Source organism: Salvelinus namaycush, chromosome 9 (assembly GCF_016432855.1).
Source record: "Salvelinus namaycush isolate Seneca chromosome 9, SaNama_1.0, whole genome shotgun sequence".
Taxonomy (NCBI): Eukaryota; Metazoa; Chordata; class Actinopteri; order Salmoniformes; family Salmonidae; genus Salvelinus; species Salvelinus namaycush.
The window spans coordinates 46,882,511-46,902,736 of NC_052315.1; the positions used below are offsets into that span (position 1 = coordinate 46,882,511).

At 42.7% G+C, this 20,226-nt stretch overlaps 2 protein-coding genes across 3 annotated transcripts in view; one reads left to right on the forward strand and one right to left on the reverse strand.

Annotated features, from left to right (window-relative positions):
* The window catches only part of immp2l (inner mitochondrial membrane peptidase subunit 2), a 168,982-nt gene that overhangs the window by 95,573 nt on the left and 53,183 nt on the right, over positions 1-20,226 (forward strand). The gene's annotated exons all lie outside the window — the stretch shown is intronic.
* Positions 13,087-15,198, reverse strand: LOC120053567 (leucine-rich repeat neuronal protein 3-like). Its single transcript, XM_039000698.1, has one exon. It carries the CDS (start codon positions 15,196-15,198, stop codon positions 13,087-13,089), a length of 2,112 nt encoding a protein of 703 aa, XP_038856626.1.

Genomic DNA, 20,226 nt, shown 5'->3' on the forward strand with positions numbered 1-20,226 from the left:
TATATATGTATGTATGTATATATATATATATATGTATATATATATATATATATATATATATATATATATATATATATATATATATATATATAGGGCAGGTAATCAAGGAGGTAATGGAGTCCAGGTGAGTGTCATAATGCGCTGATGCGCGTAACGATGGTGACAGGTGTGCGCCATAACGAGCAGCCTGGTGACCTAGAGGCCGAGAGGGAGCACATATAACAATACCCAAGAAGACTTGAGGCTGTAATCACTGCCAAAGGTGCTTTAACAAAGTACAGAGTAAAGGGTCTGAATACTTATGTAAATGTGATATTTCAAATTTTTATTTTTAATAAATGAATGGGGAAAAAACGAATGTATCCATTTCAGAAAAAGGCTGTAACGTAACAAAATGTGGGAAAATTCATGATTTCCTAATGCACTGTATTTCCACACTATGAGGTTAGAATAATACTGTTACATTGGGAAAATTATGATAATGGTTTTTTAGTGTAAGAGCTGTTTGAAAAGACTGCCTGAAATTTCAGCCTGTTTTGGTGGGATGGAGTTTTGTTCTGCCTGATGACCTCACCAGGCAGTAAATTAGTTAACCCTATCCGTCCCGAGACCCAGCTTTTCATTTATCAGACTGTCATTTATCTGCATGTCCAGACTTTATATTTAGTCTCACAATGTTTTACCTTTTTTTATTTTCAGGACTACATGAGAACAAAATAATTTGATTTAACAGTTGCATTTGTGAGTTTTATTGACAAAGCAAAAACCTGACAAATGAATTTATAATAATGCTGTATGTACAGAAATGGTTTGCTCAGTGGGAAATTAATATCCAACTAGTTAGTGACAGCTGTTTGGCGTTTGTGACAGCCGCTATGTGAGCTTATTACAGTAATAAAGACACAATGTCCTGGGATTTCCTATGTAGAATAACCCTTTACCTTATAAGGACTCTTGTGTAGCTTGTGAGTGACATAGAGCAAAACATGTGCATGTTTGTCAGTCTCTGCTTTTCATAGATAGCTTTTAATAGTTTGGAGCTCAAACCATTCTGACTCTACATTGATTTTTGTAAAAAAATACCCCCTTCAGGGTCTGCCCTTGTCTCACAAACACTGTCTAGCTCAGCCCCCATTTATCACACAGACTAATGGTTGGTATCAGCCAAGTCTGTAGCTCAAACACACAATGTTTTAAAGGGGTTACAAGTCCAAATACGCCTGCGTCACGGTGGGACTGTTAGACGTTAATAGACGACTACGCTAAGCGCTCGTTTTCCCCTCCCCACTCAGACCACTCCTTGACTGTCCCAGCAAAATTCTTGCTTGAGAAATTGCTCTTTGCTAAGACGTTATTCTTGTTTCTTTTTGACCACTTTAATTGAAAACAATCAGAGTAAGGTAATTAATTAAAAAAAAATATATATATATATTGGAAAATGAGATAAAAAAACAGCTGCATTGAACCTTTAATAAAAATGACTTTTCCTATTTCCTGCTTCCCGTGGTGAGCCGCAAGGATAGTCTTCCTCCTCAGAAACACTCACTGGTCTGTTAGTTGTCATCAGTGTGTTCGCCACTATGAGGGAGTGCAATTTCTCCCTTCGTTTGACCTTTTTATTTCTGTTTTATCCAATATGATTTTGGGTGTAAGGGAGAGCAGTCCTCAATGCCTATTCAAAGACTCAAAAACAAATTAAAAGTTTAAAAGTTGTTCATAATCATAGCCAGTTTATCAGCAAAGATTAAGGTTCCCTGTCTCAGAGTTAAAGTAAGGAAATGCACACAAAAAATGCCAATCCCCTATTACAAGATTGCACAAAGTCACCAGTGTTGTTTTAACTTAGTGGGCCACTGAGTGGGGAAATAATTACTTCAAGCCCAGGGTGCAGTTTGAGGAAAGCTTGAGGAATGTCAGCATTTCTATTTTAACACCGTAGGCTACTTACTCTAAGCAACGAGCTGGAGGTCTGTCCCCAATACAACAACCGGATAATGTGGCAATATTTCAAAATGGGATGACTTCACACAACTGTTGAAAAAACTATATATATCCACAGATTAGGGCATTTTCTGGCCTGACAAATCGCAGAGGAATTGGGCATTTTAGAAATGGAAACATTCTAATAAGAGATATTTGTTTACTTCGACTAGAGGTCATTATGCTGTTCTCCCAGATGTTTTCCAGAAATGAAAATAAACAACCGAAGAATGTACTAAAACCCTGTATTCCATGACCAAAATGTAAATGTGAATTGCATTAAGTTCTGAGGCTTGGTTTTGGTCTATGTGATTGATTACATTTTGATCATGTCATCACAGTGGATCTTGATTGCTATTGATAGTACTGCATTGTTATGGAAAGTTAGCAAGTTAGCATTTCACTGTACCGTTTCAACCTGTATCCAGTGCACCTGTCCAATAAACATTGATTTTGATTTGACAGATACATTACCTGGTCTGCTGGAAAGTTTTTCTTTGACATGTTATTGTCCTCTCTGGGCATGCCTCCCCTTTTACTGCTGAACCCAATCACTGCCCTCTCTGCCCTCATCTCATTCCCAGGCTTTCATTCTTCTTTACCACAATTCTCTTATCATCTCATTTTCACACATATAGTCTAGGTCAGGGATCATCAACTAGATTCAGCCACAGGACATTTTTTATTTTCTTGAGCAGATGGTCGGGGGACCGGAACATCATTTGTAGCCTGCAAGTTGAACGCAAAAAGTCCAAACGGAGATATTTGACTAAAGCATCATTTCAAACCTTGCTTACATTTGTATACGATCACGTGTTTCTCTATAATGCGTGGGAATACTTGGGACCAGAACACTTGGTGCTGTTTTCCTGGTGTTTTTTACAGTCTTATGTCCAACAATTAAAATTCCAAAATAAGAATAAAAAACATTTGCTAAGAAAACTTAAAGGGCCAAATAAAACCACCGGCCTGCGGGCCCTCAGTTGGCAAACCTTGGCCTAGGTACTGTACACTTAAAAAATACACGTAAAAAAAGCACAACTTTTGAATTGAATCTACACCTGCTATTGTACCCGATGTATTGAACTAATATTCTACTTCCTCTGAGTAGTTTGTATTTCTTTAGTTATTGGGTGACTATTCAAGGATTATACATTTGCCATTTGAGGTATTACACACCTGTATCGTTCCTTTTCACATAAATCACTGTATTGATGTCAATGACAGATTTGCAGTTCATGTTACAGCTAAAGGTCAGGTTGCACGTGAATATCTCAGATTATATGATTCTGCCCTACAGTATTACTCGCACACTATACAGTTGAAGTCGGAAGTTTACATACACCTTAGCCAAATACATTTAAACTCAGTTTTTCACAATTCCTGACATTTAATCCGAGTAAAAATGACCTGTTTTAGGTCAGTTAGGATCACCACTTTAATTTAAGAATGTGAAATGTCAGAATAATAGTAGAGAATGATTTATTTAGATTCTAACATCACATTCCCAGTGGGTCAGAAGTTTACATACACTCAATTAGTATTTGGTAGCATTGCCTTTAAATTGTTTAACCTGGGTCAAAAGTTTTGGGTAGCCTTCCACAAGCTTCCCACAACAAGTTGGGTGAATTTTGGGCCATTCCTCCTGATAGAGCTCGTGCACCTGAGTCAGGTTTGTAGGCCTCCTTGCTCGCACACACTTTTTCAGTTCTGCCCACACATTTTCTATAGGATTGAGGTCAGGGCTTTGTGATGGCCTCTCCAATACCTTGACTTTGTTGACCGTAAGCCATTTTGCCACAACTTTGGAAGTATGCTTGGTGTCATTGTCCATTTGGAAGACCCATTTGCGACCAAGCTTTAACTTCCTGACTGATGTCTTGAGATGTTGCGTCACTATATCCACATAATTTTCCTCCCTCATGATTCCATCTATTTTGTGAAGTGCACCAGTCCCTCCTGCAGCAAAGCACCCGCACAACATGATGCTGCCACCCCCGTGCTTCACGGTTGGGATGAGGTTCTTTGGCTTGCAAGCATCCCCCTTTTTCCTCCAAACATAACGATGGTCATTATAGCCAAACAGTTCCATTTCTTTTTTTTCATCAGACCAGAGGACATTTCTCCAAAAAGTATGATCTTTGTCCCATGTGCAGTTGCAAACTGTAGTCTGGCTTTTTTATGTCGGTTTTGGAGCAGTGGCTTCTTCCTTGCTGAGTGGCCTTTCAGGTTATGTTGATATAGGACTCATTTTACTGTGGATATAGATACTTTTGTACCTGTTTCCTCCAGCATCTTCACAAGGTCCTTTGCTGTTGTTCTGGGATTGATTTGCACTTTTCGCACCAAAGTACGTTCATCTCTAGGAGACAGAACGCGTCTCCTTCCTGAGAGGTATGACGGCTGCGTGGTCCCATGGTGTTTATACTTGCGTACTATTGTTTGTACAGATGAACGTGGTACCTTCAGGCATTTGGAAATTGCTCCCAAGGATGAACCTGACTTGTGGAGGTCTACAATTATTTTTCTGAGATGGGTTTGTAAGTAATCATTTCACGGTAAGGTCTACCTACGCCTGTTGTATTTGGCGCATGTGATTTGAGTTACTGTTGGTGAGTTATTTTATGCAAATGTATAGTTATATTTAATAAAGATTTGAAAGAATTTGAAGTTGGGATAGCCTGAATGTTTTAAAGTTTGTCTTGTAGCTTAATTGGCCAAGGAACAGGTCCATTTTGAAAAGCTACGTCTGTATTCCTATGGTTCTCATTTAAACCCATGTTAATTTATGCACATTTTAAATAGTTATAGTTCATAAAGTACACATAGTGTCAAAAATCCAGTCTGGACATTTGGCAGTTTGTTTCGTGTTAATAGCTTAAATCGTTTAAGCTCTCGAGTGGGCAAATAAATATATATATATATATATATATATATATATATATATATATATATATATATATATATATATATGTATTTCACCTTTATTTAACCAGGTAGGCCAGTTGAGAACAAGTTCTCATTTACAACTGCGACCTGGCCAAGATAAAGCAAAGCAGTGCGACAAAAACAACAACACAGAGTTACACATAAACAAACGTACAGTCAATAACACAGAATAATAATAATAGGACTATGTAAGAAATGTAGAGTTCTATTTTGCTTTCCAAGCGCAGCTAATAATGCGTTCATAACCAAGTGGGAAGGTGGTATTTACAACATACGACTGGGAAAAATCCACTTGAACACCCCTCCAACTGGTAATTACTAGTGGAAAACTTGTCCATCGTCCCTGAGCCACAACTTTTTTTCCACAACTTTTTTTCCCAAGCTGTTTAACGGCACAGTCAACTTAGTGTATGTAAACTTTTGACCCACTGGAATTGTGATATAGTGAATTATAAGTGAAATAATCTGTCTGTAAGCAATTGTTGGAAAAATGACTTGTCATGCACAAAGTAGATGTCCTAACTGAATTGCCAAAAATATAATTTGTTAACAAGAAATTAGTGGAGTGGTTGCAAAACAAATTTTAATGACTCCAACCTAAGTGTATGTAAACTTCTGACTTCAACTGTATATACAAAAGTATTAAAACCTCTTCAAATTAGTGGATTCGGCTATTTCAGCTGACAGGTGTATAAAATTGAGCATACAGCCATGAAACCTCCATAGACAAACATTGGCAGTAGAATGGCCTTCTTGAAGAGCTCAGTGACTTTCAACGTGGCACCGTCATAGGATGCCACCTTTCCAACAAGAGTTCGTCAAATTTCTGCCCTGCTAGAGCTGCCCTGGTCAACTGTAAATGCTGTAATTGTGAAATGGAAACGTCTAGGCGCAACAACGGCTCAGCTGCGAAGTGGTAGGTCACACAAGCTCACAGAACGGGACCGCCGAGTGCTGAAATGTGTCGCACGTAAAGATCGTCTGTCCTCGGTTGCAACACTCACCACGAGTTCCAAACTGCCTCTGGAAGCAATGTCAGCACAATAACTGTTTGTCGGGAGCTTCATGAAGTGGGTTTCCATGGCTGAGCAGCCGCACACAAGCCTAAAATCACAATGTGCAATGCCAAGTGTAGGCTGGAGTGGTGTATAGCTCGCCGCCATTGGATGAATCACGTTTCACTATCTGGCAGTCCGACGTACAAATCTGGGTTTGACGGATGCCAGGAGAACGCCACCTGCCCGAATGACTACTGCCAACTGTAAAGTTTGGTGGAGGAGGAATAATGGTTTGGGGCTGGTTTTCATCTTTCCGGCTAGGCCCCTTAGTTCCGTTGAAGGAAAATCTTACCGCTACAGAATACAATGACATTCTATAGACGATTCTGTGCTTACAACTTTGTGGCAACAGTTTGGGGAAGGCCCTTTCCTGTTTCAGCATGACAATGCCCCCATGCACAAAGTGAGGTCCATACAGAAATTGTTTGTCGAGATCAGTGTGGAAGAACTTGACAGGCCTGAACAGAGCAAGTCCCCGCAGCAATGTTCCAACATCTAATAGAAAACCTTCCAAGAAGAGTTGGAGGCTGTTATAGCAGCAAATGGGGGACCAACTCCATATTAATACCCATGATTTTGGAATGAGATGTTCGACGAGCAGGTGTCCACATACTTTTACATCCTAATTGCAGACATGCAATCAACTCAACACTGTCTTGTCCTGCTTGGGAGATTATATTAAAAATGACAATGAATTACTTTATATGTGGAGGTAGAAAAAGGACATACTAATTTTCCCAGATCTGCCCATGGATATCATAATTCATTTGCAGTATATCATATGCTGCCTATTTGTTATACACATATTTCCCTGAGAGAATGATCAGTGGGTTAATCATATCTACATAAGAGGAATGCCCATCAGTGTGTGTACGGTTAGTGTTGAGGTATTGGGTGATTTAACACTCATAACACACCCCCGTCGGAACAAGATTAACTTAATTTACAGAGAAGTATGGCACTTACGTCCCCCCCCTGTTGATTGATACTGGTGTGCCGCAGACATTAATATCAAAAGCTGTTGAACATGTTATTATGACACTGTAGTGTAGGAATTTATTGTTGGAAACAGTTTATCAGTTTAACAGTTAAAATTAGGGTTGCAAAATGACAGGAACTTTCAATAGATTCCCTGGGTCTTACAGAAATCCTGCTAAAAAAAAAACAGACGAACGGAGGAATGAAGAATATGTGATGAAACCTCAGTGGAGATCCTGTCAGTTCTTCTCCTTTCAAGTAAGCTACCCGAATGAACCGGGGAATATTAATACAGACCCAAGATCTCCCAACAAGCATTCTTATCTTATCTCGTTGTGCAATTATCTCTCTTTGCCAGTAAATTAAAATAAAAAACATACACACATCTCTAATACCTACAGCAGTGTAGTTGTACCACTTTCTAGATATCAAACTTGTTCCTCGTCTGTCCTGTCCCTTCTGATTTATGGCCCTTGTCAGTGTTGTGTATTTTCTGCCAAGATAGAACTGCCAAAGGGGGCAGGGTCACAATCTACTGTAGAGATAGTCTGCAGAGTTCTGTCATGCTATCCAGGTCTGTGCCCAAACAGTTAGAGCTTCTACTTCTAAAAATCCACCTTTCCATAAATAAGTCTCTCACTGTTGCCGCTTGCTATAGACCCCCCCTCAGCCCCCAGCTGTGCCCTGGACTCCATATGCGAGTTGATTGCCCCCCATTTATCTTCAGAGTTCGTACTGTTAGGCGACCTAAACTGGGATATGTTTAACACCCCTTGCCGTTCTACAATCTAAGCTAAATGCCCTCAATCTCACACAAATTTTCAAGGAACCTACCAGGTACAACTCCAAATCCGTAAACTCGGGCACCCTCATAGATGTCATCCTGACTAACCTGCTCTCTAAATACACCTCTGCTGTCTTCAATCAGGATCTCAGCGATCACTGCCTCATTGCCTGTGTCTGTAATGGGTCCACTGTCAAATGCTCCCTAAAACACTTCAGCGAGCAGGCCTTTCTAATCGACCTAGCCTGGGTATCCTGGAAGGATATTGACCTCGTCCCGTCAGTAGAGGATGCCTGGTTATAAAAGTGCTTCTTTCCTCACCATCTTAAATAAGCATGCCCCATTCAAAAAATGTGGAACTAAGAACAGATATAGCCCTTGGTTCACTCCAGACTTGACTGCCCTTGACCAGCACAAAAACATCCTGTGGCGTTCTGCATTAGCATCGAATAGCCCCCGAGAAATGCAACTTTTCAGGAATGTTAGGAACCAATATACACAGTCAGTTAGGAAAGCAAAGGCTAGCTTTTTCAAACAGAAATTTGCATCCTGTAGTACAAATTCCCAAAAGTTTTGGGACACTGTAAAGTCCATGGAGAATAAGAGCACCCCCTCCCAGCTGGGCTAGGAAACACTGTCACCACCGATAAATCCACGATAATCGAGAATTTCAATAGCATTTTTCTATGGCTGGCCATGCTTTCCACCTGGCTAACCCTACCCCACACAGCAACTTGCCCAAGCCCCCACCCCCCCGCTTCTCCTTCACCCAAATCCAGATTGCTGATGTCCTGACAGAGTTACAGAATCTGGACCCCTACAAATCAGCAGGGCTAGACAATCTGGACAGGCTCTTTCTAAAATGATCCACCGCAATTGTTGCAACCCCTATTACTAGCCTGTTCAACCTCTCTTTCGTATCGTCAGAGATCCCTAAAGATTGGAAAGCTGCCGCGGTCATCCCCCTCTTCAAAGGGGGTGACACTCTAGACCCAAACTGTTACAGACCTATATCCATCTGCCTTTCTAAAGTCTTCGAAAGCCAAGTTAACGAACAGATCACGAACCTTTTCGAATCCCACCGTACCTTCTCTGCTATGAAATCTGGTTTCCGAGCTGGTCATGGGTGCACCTCAGCCACGCTCAAGGTCCTAAACGATATCATAACTGCCATCGACAAAAGACAGTACTGTGCAGCCGTCTTCATCTACCTGGCCAAGGCTTTCGACTCTGTCAATCACCGCATTCTTACCGGCAGACTCAACAGCCTTGGTTTCTCAAATGACTGCCTCGCCTGGTTCACCAATTACTTCTCAGATAAGAGTTCAGTGTGTCAAATCTGAGGACCTGTTGTCCGGACCTCTGGCAGTCTCTATGGGGGTGCCACAGGGTTCAATTCTCGGGCCGACTCTTTTCTCTGTATATATCAATGATGTCGCTCTTGCTGCTGGGGATTCTCTGATCCACCTCTACGCAGATGACACCATTCTGTATACATCTGGCCCTTCCTTGGACACAAACAAACCTCCAAACGAGCTTCAACGCCATACAACACTCCTTCCGTGGCCTCCAACTGCTCTTAAATGCTAGTAAAATGAAATGCACACTCTTCAACCGATCGCTGCCCGCACCCGCCCGCCTGACTAGCATCACTACTCTGGACGGTTCTGAGTTAGAATATGTGGACAACTACAAATACGTAGGTGTCTGGTTAGACTGTAAACTCTCCTTCCAGACTCACATTAAGCATCTCCAATCCAAAATTAAATCTAGAATCGGCTTCCTATTTCGAAACAAAGCCTCCTTCACTCATGCTGCTAAACATACCCTCGTAAAACTGACAATCCTACCGATCCTTGACTTCGGTGATGTCATTTACAAAATAGTCTCCAACACTCTACTCAGCAAATTAGATGTAGTCTATCACAGTGCCATCCGTTTTGTCACCAAAGCCCCATATACTACCCACCCCTTCGACCTGTATGCTCTCGTTGGCTGGCCCTCGCTTCATATTTGTCGCCAAACCCACTGGTTCCAGGTCATCTATAAGTCTTTGCTAGGTAAAGCCCTGCCTTATCTCAGCTCACTGGTCACCAAGGCAACACCCACCCGTAGCACGCGCTCCAACAGGTATATTTCACTGGTCATCCCCAAAGCCAACTCCTGCTTTGGCCGCCTTTCCTACCAGTTCTCTGCTGCCAATGACTGGAACGAATTGCAAAAATCACTGAAGCTTTAGACTTATATCTCCCTCACTAACTTTTAAGCATCAGATGCCAGAGCAGCTTACCGATCACTGCACCTGTACACAGCCCATCTGTAAATATCCCACCCAAATACCTCATCCCCAATATTGTTATTTATTTTTGCTCTTTGCACCCCAGTATCTCTATTTGCACATCATCATCTGCACATCTATCACTCCAGTGTTAATGCTAAATTGTAATTGTTTCGCCACTATAGCCTATTTATTGCCTTACCTCCCTAATCTCAGTACATTTGCCACACTGTATATAGATTTTTCTATTGTGTTATCAGCTGCCAATGGAAGCCAGGCTTCCACAAAAAATGGACCAAGAAAAAATATTTTTCTCTCTGGGTTTCATAATTTTCCTTTACTTCACTGAACGTATCTCACCAGAGAAGGTATCCAAGCGAGCTAAACAGCGCCCTTCTGTCTATGTATCTGTAGGCCATCTATCTGATGTTGTCTGGTCCAAAAGAATGACATTATTGCCGCCCGTAGCATTGTATGCAAGAGAAGCTAGCAAGCATTTGGCCTCCCTTGATTAAAAAAAAATAATAGCCAATCAGCTCAACTGTGAATGGTCTTGGCGCAACCAAAAAAATTGTCAACAGAAGCCAGTATGGATTTGGCTTCACTCCGATCACATCGCATCAAGAACATACGTAACTGACAGAAACTTGTTATGCATCTCGTTGTGTTGATGTGCTCCGGTAGCTAGCTAGCTAAAATGATCCCTTTCCTATATCCGCCAGGGAAGGAGATAGGGATTTGGACTTGGGGTTTTACTTAATTCTCCGTACTGGCCAATGATTATAACGGCAATTCTGACCCAACCATTAATTTATACATTGTTGTGCCCCTGGCCTGAGAGGATGGAAGTTCAATATGTAACTAGATATAGAAGGCTAATGTTAACTAGCTAATGTTGCCCATGAAGGGAAGTTAGGCTAGCGAGCAAGCTTTTTACAACGCTAGCCTAGGGCAACAACAAATGAAAGCGTGTACTGTATGAGTGATAGATGGTTTCTTCAACATGAAAAAATCTAATCAAAGAGATGGCGTTGGCGTTTCTCTACAAGTAGGGTGAGTCAACATGTTTTTTCTACTTGCACGAACGCACACACACACGCAGAAATAAAAACCATGGACAGCCACATCATATTTCGCTTATGTTGATTGGAATAAATTGTTTTTGGAATCATTTAGTTGTCACTGTATTTGACTAAGCGTAGGTGGTTTGATAATGTTGAAATTAAAATGGTGCTGGAATAGTGGAGGCAGCTCCGGTTTTCTTTGCAACTTGCGGTAACTCTCCGTGGTTCTAAGTCAATAGTTGTTTGTTTAGTGGTCCGAAAATGTCTGAAACATTAACTTGCTTGACCATGCAGTAGGTCATGTAATTGTTTGTTACATGCAGTATGCTTTGTGGACTTCACCGGACAGAGGTTGCTCTCCAGTTTTGTGATTAAACAAAGGTGTGGTTGAATTTATTCTGCCATTTTGTCTTATTGTCTTGGCCTTAGGCCTATATATCACGGTCGCAAGGCATATGAACTATCAGGTTATAGAGCAAACATCACAATTATCACAACATTGGTTGCATTATGGCTTTTTTTCTGGCTTGGCTTCCCCAGTGAATTTACCCACGCACCACTACTGGCCCTAGTAGGCACTTTGTCCTCATTTTGCACTCCATTTGTCTCCTTCCCCTCTCGGTGGGTCGGTTCAATGTGAAGTGCTTAGCAAATTAGCTAGAGAGTTGCTGAGCTGTTCTTGTAATGGCGTCCGTGTTTCACCAGGGTCATGGAGGGAAGGGGAGCACTGCACTGCGCTCAGGGGCTAGCAGCCTCCAAGTTTCTTGCTGACCTATTCACTACCTGCGCTCTAATGGGTCATATTTTAGGTCCTGTGGCGTTGACAAATGGCACCACTCTAAAAGCCCTGTCCAAGGTGCTGAAACTCAGTTGATATATGGTGGAGTCCCTCTGATAAATGCCCCCCATCAGTCCGCATGTGTCGCCTATTCATCACCTCTGTGAGGTTTGTGTTAGGAATCCATATTGGATTTTTAATGAAAGAGAATATAATGCAGTTCAAAGTCAATGGGTTTTTCTGATGCCCCGCACACACACACACAGGGTACAGTGTGTATATACACACACACACAGTACAGTACAGTGTGTATACACACACACACTCCTACTCCCAGGTCATTGACAAAACACGTCCTCCTGCCTGAGATTGCATTTTGGTAACAATGTTAAAATGTCCGCCTTCAAGGGCAGTCCCAGTAATTGTGTTTGTCTACATCACTCTGTTTTCCTCTTGCAATGTTTAGACCGTGACATGGAAAGATTTATGGGACTCATATTTATGAATTATAACATTTTCCATTTCACGGACAACTGAATGTTATTGTTGAAGGGAGCTTAGATTGTTTACTTTCAGAGTATCCCAATATCGTATTCAGATTGTCCTAAGCAAATCATCCTTGAAGTTGGGTCTTTCATAATTACAATTACAATGTACTGTTTTTAATGAAAAACGTGATCATAAAATAGTTTACATCATATACACTGTTATTGTCTACTAATCTAACACGTTTTTCCATTATAAACTGTATATGAGCGGTATTTCTTAATGATGATCCTTGAGTGTTGATTAAACAGCACAGGAAATATTCCTCATTGTGGACCACAAAGACATCTCCACAAGGCGTTATAAAGCACAAAGCCATAACAGAGAGAGACAACAGTCTTTGTGTTCTGCTTTATTCCAGTTGCACTTCATGAATGACAGACCAGTAGCCACGTATATCACAATCTAGATACCGGTCTGTGAAAGTTTTTGCCGCAACGACACAATTTTGTTGTATAAAATAGTCTATGGGTCAGAGTTTAGCTGGTTAAATATTTAAGCGGGAGGGCTCCGGCTTCTGATTCCATCGTGTTCCAGGAGTTTCAGAATGCGGTGTCCTGTCATTGTCACGAAATGAGGGGGCACGAATCAACATAGTTCTGTGTCCATCACTATTTCACCTTGTTTAAAATCCAGAACATCAATTTTCCTTCTCAAGGACGTTTCTTACATTACATGGAGTTTTCTGGCAAGTCTATCACTGTCGCCCTCACCTTGACTCCAGCCACACAGAGTTCCGTGAGAGAAGAGGCGGAGCCGGGGCGGGTGCTAGGACTGAGCAATGACTGAGATTGGTCCACCATCAACTTCCTGTAAAAGTGTTGGCTTTGCAGAGATGTGTATATGAGAGAGCAAGCCACAGCGACCACAATGAATAGCACAGCACAGGCTGCCATCACCACTGTGTCCCACGTTTCCCTGCTCTCCACGGGGTGAGCCAGTCCCTTTGTGGTGACGTTGACACAGTCCCTGTTGTGTCCGAGTTGCATGCTCATGACTTCCACACAAACCCGGTACTGGGTGGAGGGGTTCAGGTGGGTGAGACGGTACTCCTTCACATCGGATGGTACTCTCGCAGTGTGTGCCATGGAGGGGTGCTTAGCATTTGCCACTGTGAACCACTTTATATTGGATACAAGACCACCGTAAGTATTATCCCAAGACACTGAAACAGAGTTGGGCTGCACTGATCTAACGTATATATGTAAAGCATTAACAGAAGGATGTGGAAAGTATTTGTCAACCACCACCAACACAGACTTAAGGTCTGCACCAACAAGATTGTGAGCGACACAGGTGTACAGTCCTGCCTCGCGCTCAGTAGTGTCATAGATTTCAAAGGTCCCCTCTGGATGCATGTAGTGCTTATCAGACACACTGTTGGGCAGGACTCTGTCCCCAGAGGGGGTGACCCAGTAGATCTCTGGCTCCGGCTCTCCAAATGCCCGGCAGTGCAGCGTCACCAAGCTCCCTCTCCCGACCATGACTCGATCTGGAAGGCTCCCAGGCGAGATGAGTGGGAGGCAGATCTCGGTCATCTCCCGGAAGTGAACCTGACGGACGTGCTGGCCCTGGTACTCAGGCGGCTCCACGCAGAGGAGGGAATTGGGCTCCATGAAGCGTACTCCGGTCCGATTCATGTTGATCCAGCGGATGACGCAGTCACAGCGGATGGGGTTGCTGTGCATGCTGACCTCGCGCAGGTTGGGCAGGGAGTCCACAGTGCCGCGGTGCAGAGCGCTGAGGGCGTTGCTGTTCAGCATCAGCGTCTCAAGTCTCGGCAGCTTGTGGAAGGCGTTGGGATGGATGTAGGACAGCTTTGGGTTGTTGGTGGCCTCTATCTTGGTCAACTCTGGGAGGTTGTTCAGGGCAAAGCTGTCAATGGACACCAGTGCAGGCATGCTGTTGATGCCCAGCTCTTTGAGATGGAACATGTCCACAAAATCCCCTCTCTGAATCCGCTCAATGGGGTTCTTGTTGAGATCCAGAAACTTCAGGTTCTTGGCTTTCTTCAGAGCAGCCCGGGGGACTCTGACAAACAGGTTGTCGAAAAACGAGATGCTCTCCAGATTGTCGAGGCCGACCAGAGTGTCGTCCGGGATTTCAGACATATTCATCCTGGCCAGAACCAAGCTGCGTAGGTTGACCAGGGGCTTAAAGTTCATGTCTGACAATTGGACGATGGGGTTCTCCCCAATCATCAGGATCTCCAGGCGGGGTAGCGGCTGGAACCATTCCCTGCTGATGCCCCTCAGACGGTTGGAGTTGAGATGGAGCCGCAAGAGCCTCCCCAGCCCCTGGAAGGCCCCAGGACTGATGGAGGAGATCAGGTTGTGGTTGATGTAGAACTCCTGGAGGTTGGGCAGGGACGGGAGACAGTTATCTGATAAGGCTGGAACCCAGTTTTCTTCCATGTGCAGTGACAGCAGATGGGGAAGAGGACCCAGACGGACATCGCTCACAGAGGATATGTTATTCTGGGATAAGTCTATATCTGTGACATTAGCCAGGTAATCCAAAGGTTTCTCGACGCTGATGATATTGTTGGTCTGTAACAATAGCACCTGTGTGTCTGAGGGAAGTTTCTCTGGCAGTGTTGATAGGCCTAAATCATTACAGTCCACCGTGGGAGCCTCTGTATAAATAGAGCTGGGAGAGAACCAGGGTCGTATCTCACACCGGCACAATGCAGGGCAATGAGCAGTGCCCCCCTCTGAGGCCAGAACAAAGGCAGTCAGAGCTAGCTCCGCTAACAGACAAGCCACAAACGCAGTCTCCTGCATCTTGGCCCACTATTCCCTTCAGATAGTAATTGGTCCTTATGGAGTCTGCCGTTAGCACTGTTAACTTCACAAATAAAAGCTCATTTGTTACCGCGGCCCGACAGAGCAGATGTCTGCTGTCACCTGGTCCCCAAAGCTTTGGCCCTGTTGTAGTCGTTTCGTCCTTGGCAGAGAGGAGAGGAGCAACCTTTCAATGTACCCTGCTCCAGGTTGTCAGGCAAGCTGGATGTGTGAAGGTCAATGTATCCTTCAGAGGGCCGGTCGGTGAAGCGAAGGAACGGTTGAGGAGGAACGCTCTGGCTTGGGCTGGGGATGGATCACTCTGTCTTCCATCATTGTTATCCTCAATCACTGTCGCTCCTTGTGTCAATTTCCATCTGGGGAGAAAATGGACAGAAAAAATGAACTCAGTACAACAAGGCATTATTCAGAGACTGAGGCATGTATTGACATTCAGGAATATTGACACATTCTGTGCTCATTTGATTTTATTGCTGTCACTTTGCCATCAAAATTAGAAGTTATGGTTGACTTGACCTATATATATATATATATATATATATATATATATATATATATATATATATATATATATATATATATATATATATATAATATTTGACAAGTTGGAGACTAATAATGGATGCGTTCCAAATGGCACCATTATTCCCTATATAGTGCACTACTTTTGACCAGAGCGTTATGGGCCCGAGTCAAAAGTCGTACACTACAGGGAATATGGTTATATTTGGAATGCACTCAATATCACTGAAGGGCAAGAGATCTGCTGGAGGATCAGAATTTTAAAACAGCGATTCATATCTTGCTCACAGCAGTAAAACAACCCTCCCCCCAGTTTTACCATACTCCCCAATTAGCTGAGTTTCTCTCTGCCATGAATATATTAACTATTCACATGCACACATCAACTCTCTCTCTCTGTTACACACAACCACCCATGGAGAAGGTGGTAGCTGCAGCTCAGTGTGGCGACCGGAGTACAGCATGGGTGTGTGGAAAGGAAAGTAGTGAGTGTGTGGGAAGGAAAGTAGTGGGTGTGTGGGAAGGAAAGTAGTGGGTGTGTGGAAAGGAAAGTAATGGTTGTGTGTAAAGGAAAGTAGTGGGTGTGTGGAAAGGAAAGTAGTGGGTGTGTGGAAAGGAAAGTAGTGGGTGTGTGGAAAGGAAAGTAGTGGGTGTGTGGAAAGGAAAGTAGTGGGGGGGTGGGAAGGAAAGTAGTGGGTGTGTGGAAAGGAAAGTAGTGGGTGTGTGGAAAGGAAAGTAGTGGGTGTGTGGAAAGGAAAGTAGTGGGTGTGTGGGAAGGAAAGTAGTGGGTGTGTGGGAAGGAAAGTAGTGGGTGTGTGGAAAGGAAAGTAGTGGGTGTGTGGGAAGGAAAGTAGTGGGTGTGTGGAAAGGAAAGTAGTGGGTGTGTGGAAAGGAAAGTAGTGGGTGTGTGGAAAGGAAAGTAGTGGGTGTGTGGAAAGGAAAGTAGTGGGTGTGTGGGAAGGAAAGTAGTGGGTGTGTGGGAAGGAAAGTAGTGGGTGTGTGGGAAGGAAAGTAGTGGGTGTGTGGGAAGGAAAGTAGTGGGTGTGTGGGAAGGAAAGTAGTGGGTGTGTGGAAAGGAAAGTAGTGGGTGTGTGGAAAGGAAAGTAGTGGGTGTGTGGAAAGGAAAGTAGTGGGTGTGTGGAAAGGTTAGACGGTTTTGATTGAGCTGTGTTTTTTTCCTTCTGTTTCTTACCACACAACTACCGAAGGGGCACTGTCTCCCGTTGTTGTTGCCATTCATGCCCTCCCCATTGAGTAGACTGTATGTGCATATATCCAGGTGACATCTAGATGGTTTTCAATATTAGTTATTTCTTGTGTAGGCTGCTATTCTACTTGAAATCAAATCATGGGAGGGGAAAAAAATTGCCACGTCAGCTACCGCCGGCGACACGGTCGTGTCAGGTCTCCGGTTGGCAGGCATGTCCATACAACACCGGTGTACTGGTCGTGCAGCCCAGTCAGCCATGCAAAACGGTCTTGAGAAGCAACAAATCTGCCCAATTAGCTGACCTCAAGGCATTTCAGATTCTGCCAAAATAGCTCCGAAGCTTGCCACAGGTCTTGTTCTGTGACTCTTCTTCCCTCTTGCATATTTATGATGAGTTGAATCAAATTGTTCCCACAGGTGACAGGTCTGTGCCGGGTTTTGCTTGTGTCGACTGCACATATTGATGTTTTGATTAAGTTAGGACCTTGAGGGCAGAAGCCTAAGGCTCTGTGGGCCATGGTAGAGGAAGCTGTCTATAAGGCTATAAGAGCAAGGCTGCTGATGAAGACGCACAATGACCGAGCGTGCCTATATTAGCTTGTTTATGGCAGTCAGTCAACACACGCAGGTGGAACCAAGTGGTGGAAGATTTTTTTGGTGCCTCATGGTCTCCTGCTCAGTCATCTGTGTAGGACCTGTGTACAGATTTTGTCCAAGCTGCTCTATGTCTGATATGATACAACATGTTGAATATTCACACACATTTGGTGTTTTATTTCAACGCTTTTTATGTTAAGTGTTGAAAGAAATACTAAGAGACAGTGAGCGAGTTAAGTGTGGTAATGCTAGCTGTCATTTGCAATGACCGTTTTCAGACTCCTTTGTTATGGTTTTGTGAAAGGAAATGGTTTCATTGGAAACTCCTTGGTTAACTAAGAGTCGACTGACTCTAGGGAGGCTCACACAAGGCTAATTGAAGTACTCCTGTTTGCTTCCGCGACGCTCACGAGCATTTCCCGGTTATTAATGAAATCTGGAATCCGTAGCGGTGAAACTGCCACGCCCGTTTGTGGTATTACAACAACAAAGACGTTACTTCAAACAGTGAACACTGTTTTTTCCCCTCTCTGACATCATTGCACACGCGATAGAACAGCAGAGTATGTACCGCCATTTTTTCTTTTTTTTACCTCGAGCTGGATGCTCATTTCCTCAAAAACAAAACAAATGCGCCTGGGGCTGTTTTACATAACTTCCACTCTCAATTAGATTAAATGGAGGTTTGAGTGTGTGTTATATACTCTTCCATCATGATGTAGCTAACACTGCTTGCTTGTGTTTTTACACTGGTGATAACACCATGCACTTGTATAACGTATTGTCTAGTTATTTATCGTATTTAGCTCCCTTAGTGATTTCACTTGTGGTTTGTTTAATACAATATGCGGCAGAGTAGTTTCAAGATGCAACGGCAGAACACTTATTTAATGTACCTCTTTTCGCTCTCGCTCTCTCTCTCGCTCGCTCTCTCTCTGAATTGCTGTGATATGTGATGACATTGCCTCTCTGAATTGCTGCGATTACATTGCCCTCGTCCCAGAATCGGTTTCAGCAGATCAAACAGAGTAAAGAAATACCAGGTTTTTTAACAGTGCATGGAAGTACGAGTTGTGGCCATGAGGTTGTGGTAACAGAAAACAATTGATTGTGCGAAGAATTCCCGCACCATTTGTGGTGCGGGAACAGAGGGAAAAGTCCACTCACCGCATGCCAGTTAGTAGAGAGTGCATTGCATTACCAAGTACCAAATGCTGCAGTTAGGCACAGTGCAAAGGCAGCATTCTTTAAATAAACTTCAACTCTACCAAAATACAGCACACTTACAAAAATCCCTTCAAAGACTACAAAAATTGAATTGTGTTTGTTACTTATAAAATGGAGAAGAATATGTTCTAATAATAAATGCCATTTATCAGACACTTTTATCCATCCATTTTACGTATGGGTGGTTACTGGGAATCGAACCCATTACCCTGGCGTTACAAGCACAATGCTCTACCAATTGATCTACAAATTACGACAACAATGTGTGAGGTTGCTAGCATGCTAACAAAGAATAGCTGGGAAAGCATTATAGCTATATAAAAGCTATCTATCTCACACAAATATGATTGTACTATATTTAACCCTGCTAGGTTGCATGCCACAGCATTTTTAAGTGCTGAATATTGACATTCTCCAAATGGATTATGGGTGTATGGCAGAAAGGAAGGGGGGTTGAGATGTACCTAAAATATTGATGTACCTTTTCACACAGTGAAACAGGCTCTGTACTGTGAGGCCACAGTGCAGTGAATTCCTTCCATCCACCTCCTTATGTGGTAAACATCTCATAAAGTGGTCCCATTCCACCATGTTTTATTCACCATCCATTCAGGCAAGCAGTGATGAGGAGCAGGTTGCAGTGACAGGGGTTATGATAAACAGTATGCCAAGGGGATCAGGTCATGTGAACATTTAAGTGTAAGGATTTTTCCATAATATCTTTGTGTTATTATCTAGCCCCCTTGAGAATGGATTTATCACATTATAAGACCAAAAGACAGTCACCAAACTGGCTATGTGACTGCAACTCCCCTCCTCTAATATACTACCAATTAGCTACAGTGCCTTCAGGAAGTATTCATACCCCTTGACTTATTACACATTTTGTTGTGTTACAGCCTGAATTCAAAATGAATTTAATACACACAATACCCCATAATGACAAAGTGAAAATATGTTTTTAGAAACATTTGCACTTTTACTGAACATGAAATACAGAAATATCTGTATTCACACCCGAGTCAATACAAGTTAGGATCACCTTTGGAGGCGATTACAGCTGTGAGTCTTTCTGGGCTTTGCACACCTGGATTGTACAATATTGCACTTTTTTCTTTAAAGTATTCAAGATCTGTCAAGTTGGTTGCTGATCATTGCTAGACAGACATTTTTCAGTTTTACTTCAGTGATTTATTGCAAACAGGATGCATGTTTTGGAATATTGGTATTCCGTACAGGCTTCCTTCTTTTCACACTGTCATTAAAGTGCATTTGGAAAGTTTTCAGACGCCTTGACTTTTTCCACATTTTGTTACGTTAGCCTTCTTCTAAAACAATAATTGATTAAAAAAAAACATAAATCTACATGCAATACCCCATAATGACAAAGTGAAAACAGGTTTATCATTTTTTGCAAAGTTATTCAAAATAATAAACAGAAATACCTTATT